The sequence below is a fragment of the Olea europaea genome, chromosome 12 (assembly GCF_002742605.1).
Source record: "Olea europaea var. sylvestris chromosome 12, O_europaea_v1, whole genome shotgun sequence".
Taxonomy (NCBI): domain Eukaryota; kingdom Viridiplantae; phylum Streptophyta; class Magnoliopsida; order Lamiales; family Oleaceae; genus Olea; species Olea europaea.
This window is the reverse complement of record NC_036248.1, coordinates 18,591,508-18,593,961: the sequence shown is the minus strand read 5'-3', so window position 1 is coordinate 18,593,961 and position 2,454 is coordinate 18,591,508. Positions and strand designations below refer to the sequence as shown.

General features: G+C 39.3%; 1 protein-coding gene across 1 annotated transcript; it reads left to right on the top strand.

The window, feature by feature from the left end:
* The first annotated feature begins 304 nt into the window (after positions 1 to 304).
* LOC111405970 (glycerol-3-phosphate acyltransferase 5-like) lies at positions 305 to 2,157 on the top strand. Its single transcript, XM_023035121.1, has 2 exons — positions 305 to 1,017; positions 1,152 to 2,157. Exons 1-2 carry the CDS (start codon positions 463 to 465, stop codon positions 2,082 to 2,084), a joined length of 1,488 nt encoding a protein of 495 aa, XP_022890889.1. The 5' UTR covers positions 305 to 462; the 3' UTR covers positions 2,085 to 2,157.
* The last annotated feature ends 297 nt before the right edge of the window (positions 2,158 to 2,454 follow it).

Below are 2,454 nucleotides of genomic sequence, written 5' to 3'. Positions count from 1 at the left end.
CCCTTGAATCACTACTTATATATCTACAGTTTATTACCCAAAAATTTCGGCTAGGGTTCTTAGTAAGTAACCTAAATTTGACGCAGCAGACATATATTTTGTTGGACACGTGGATTCTTGATTATATTAATTTTTTTGACTAAGTTGTTGAGGTTAAGTAATCTATTTTTTCATGTTTAAGGTGGCGTATAACCCTTTGGTTTCTTTATAGATATATCCACCTAAGAAAAACAGAAAAAGGGGCTGAGATTTTAATATAAATATGCTAAACATGCATCAGGGTTAGTTGTGAACAGATTAACAGTCCAGTTTTTCATTAGAGAACAGTCAATCTACCTTCATCTTACAGTACGTCCTTATATCAATAGTAAATTCTCGTTCACAAATACAGGAAAATTTGATACATTTCAGGTTTCGTGAAAATTAATATTTAGACAAGGATAAGAGGTTATAATCCTAGTTATGGAGTCTGTTGTTGCTGAGCTTGAAGGGACTCTTTTGAATGTTCCTAATCCCTTTTGCTACTTCATGTTGATAGCATTTGAGGCATCGGGTCTGGCTCGGTTCGTGTTGTTGTTGATATTATGGCCGGTGATTAAGTTGCTCGAAGTTTGTGGGAAAGAGGATGCTGGTCTCAGATTAACAATTTTTGTTGCCACAGTCGGAGTACCTATGTCAGAAATTGAAGCGGTGTCAAGAGCTGTGTTGCCTAAGTTTTATTTCGATGATATCGATATGGAGGTGTGGAGGATATTCAGCTCATATGATAAGAGAGTTGTCGTGACCAAAACGCCTAGAATCATGGTCGAGAGGTTTGTGAAGGAGCATTTACGTGCAGATCATGTTATCGGAAGCGAACTCTCCGAGAACCGCTATGGATTGGCAACTGGTTTCATTCAAGATGATTTTGATTCAATCACTAGGAGTATTGGTGCATTATTTGGTGATGAACAACCTAGTTTAGGACTAGGAAGGTCTCAATCTGGTTCCGGTCCATTATTCTTATCCACGTGTAAGGTGGGTACTCGTTGCAAATGTTTATTTTTTGCATGTATGAAACAAGGCAATAATTTTTTGTAGTCTTTCCAATCATCCTAGGTGACATATTTTATATTAACGTTAACTGAAATATGTTTTTTTCTTATGAACAGGAAGAACAATATCCACCATTCATCACCGCAAAAAAGCAAGATCTCCACCACATCATCCGCCCCCTGCCGGTGATTTTTCACGACGGCCGGTTGGCAAAGCGTCCTACGCCATCGGCCGCCCTCCTAATCCTCTTATGGATCCCTCTTGGAATCATAATAGCAACAATCCGCATTGGTGTAGGCCTTATGCTTCCTATGTGGGCTATACCACAAATGGCCCCTGTATTCGGAGGCAAGGTCGTCGTTAAAGGCACCCCTCCTCCACCCCCGGCCCCCGGCAGCTCCGGTGTCCTCTTCGTTTGTACTCACAGAACTTTAATGGACCCGGTTATCCTCTCCGCCGTACTCCACCGTAGAATCCCGGCAGTGACATATTCCATTTCTCGATTATCCGAAATCTTATCCCCCATTCCCACTGTCCGGTTAACAAGAATCAGAGATGTGGACGCTCAGAAAATCAAACGGCAACTCGAAAAGGGAGATTTAGTCGTCTGCCCAGAAGGCACAACTTGCAGGGAACCCTTTTTGCTAAGATTCAGTGGACTTTTTGCTGAATTAACAGACAAGATTGTGCCTGTCGCCATGAATTACAGAGTAGGGTTTTTCCATGCAACAACAGCTAGAGGGTGGAAAGCCATGGACCCCATATTTTTCTTCATGAACCCTAGACCAATCTACGAAGTAACATTCTTAAACCAATTACCAGTTGAAGCAACATGTTCATCAGGTAAAAGTCCACATGATGTTGCAAATTATGTTCAAAGAATCTTGGCTGCAACATTAGGTTTTGAGTGCACAAACTTCACCAGGAAGGACAAGTACAGGATTCTCGCCGGGAATGATGGAATTGTATCACAAACTTCCGGCGGGACTCCGGTGAAAGAATTGATGAGCATATTCAAGAAAATAATGGGCGATTTTAAGCTTCATTAATGAATACAACATTAAAAAACAAGTGCCTGTCTTTATTTATTTATTTTTCGTTATTTTTATTTGTATAGTCATATATTCTCTTAATTTTTATCATAATTTTGTATATAATAAGAAGCATGTATTTTTTTTCTTTTTAATTTTCCTGGAATTTCTTTATTTGAAGTGTTGAATAATAAATTTATGAGATCTCCGCTCATAAGTTCAGGCCTATTAGTTTATGCTTGTTGGCATATAGTAGCAGATAACAAATCTGACATGCTAATACTTTCAAATCCTTTGTAAATTGGTATTTGTCAATGTGTACACCTGTTGCAATCACAATGCATTTTGTTAGGCAGTTAGGAAACGTGTCACAGTCTCACACAATCTC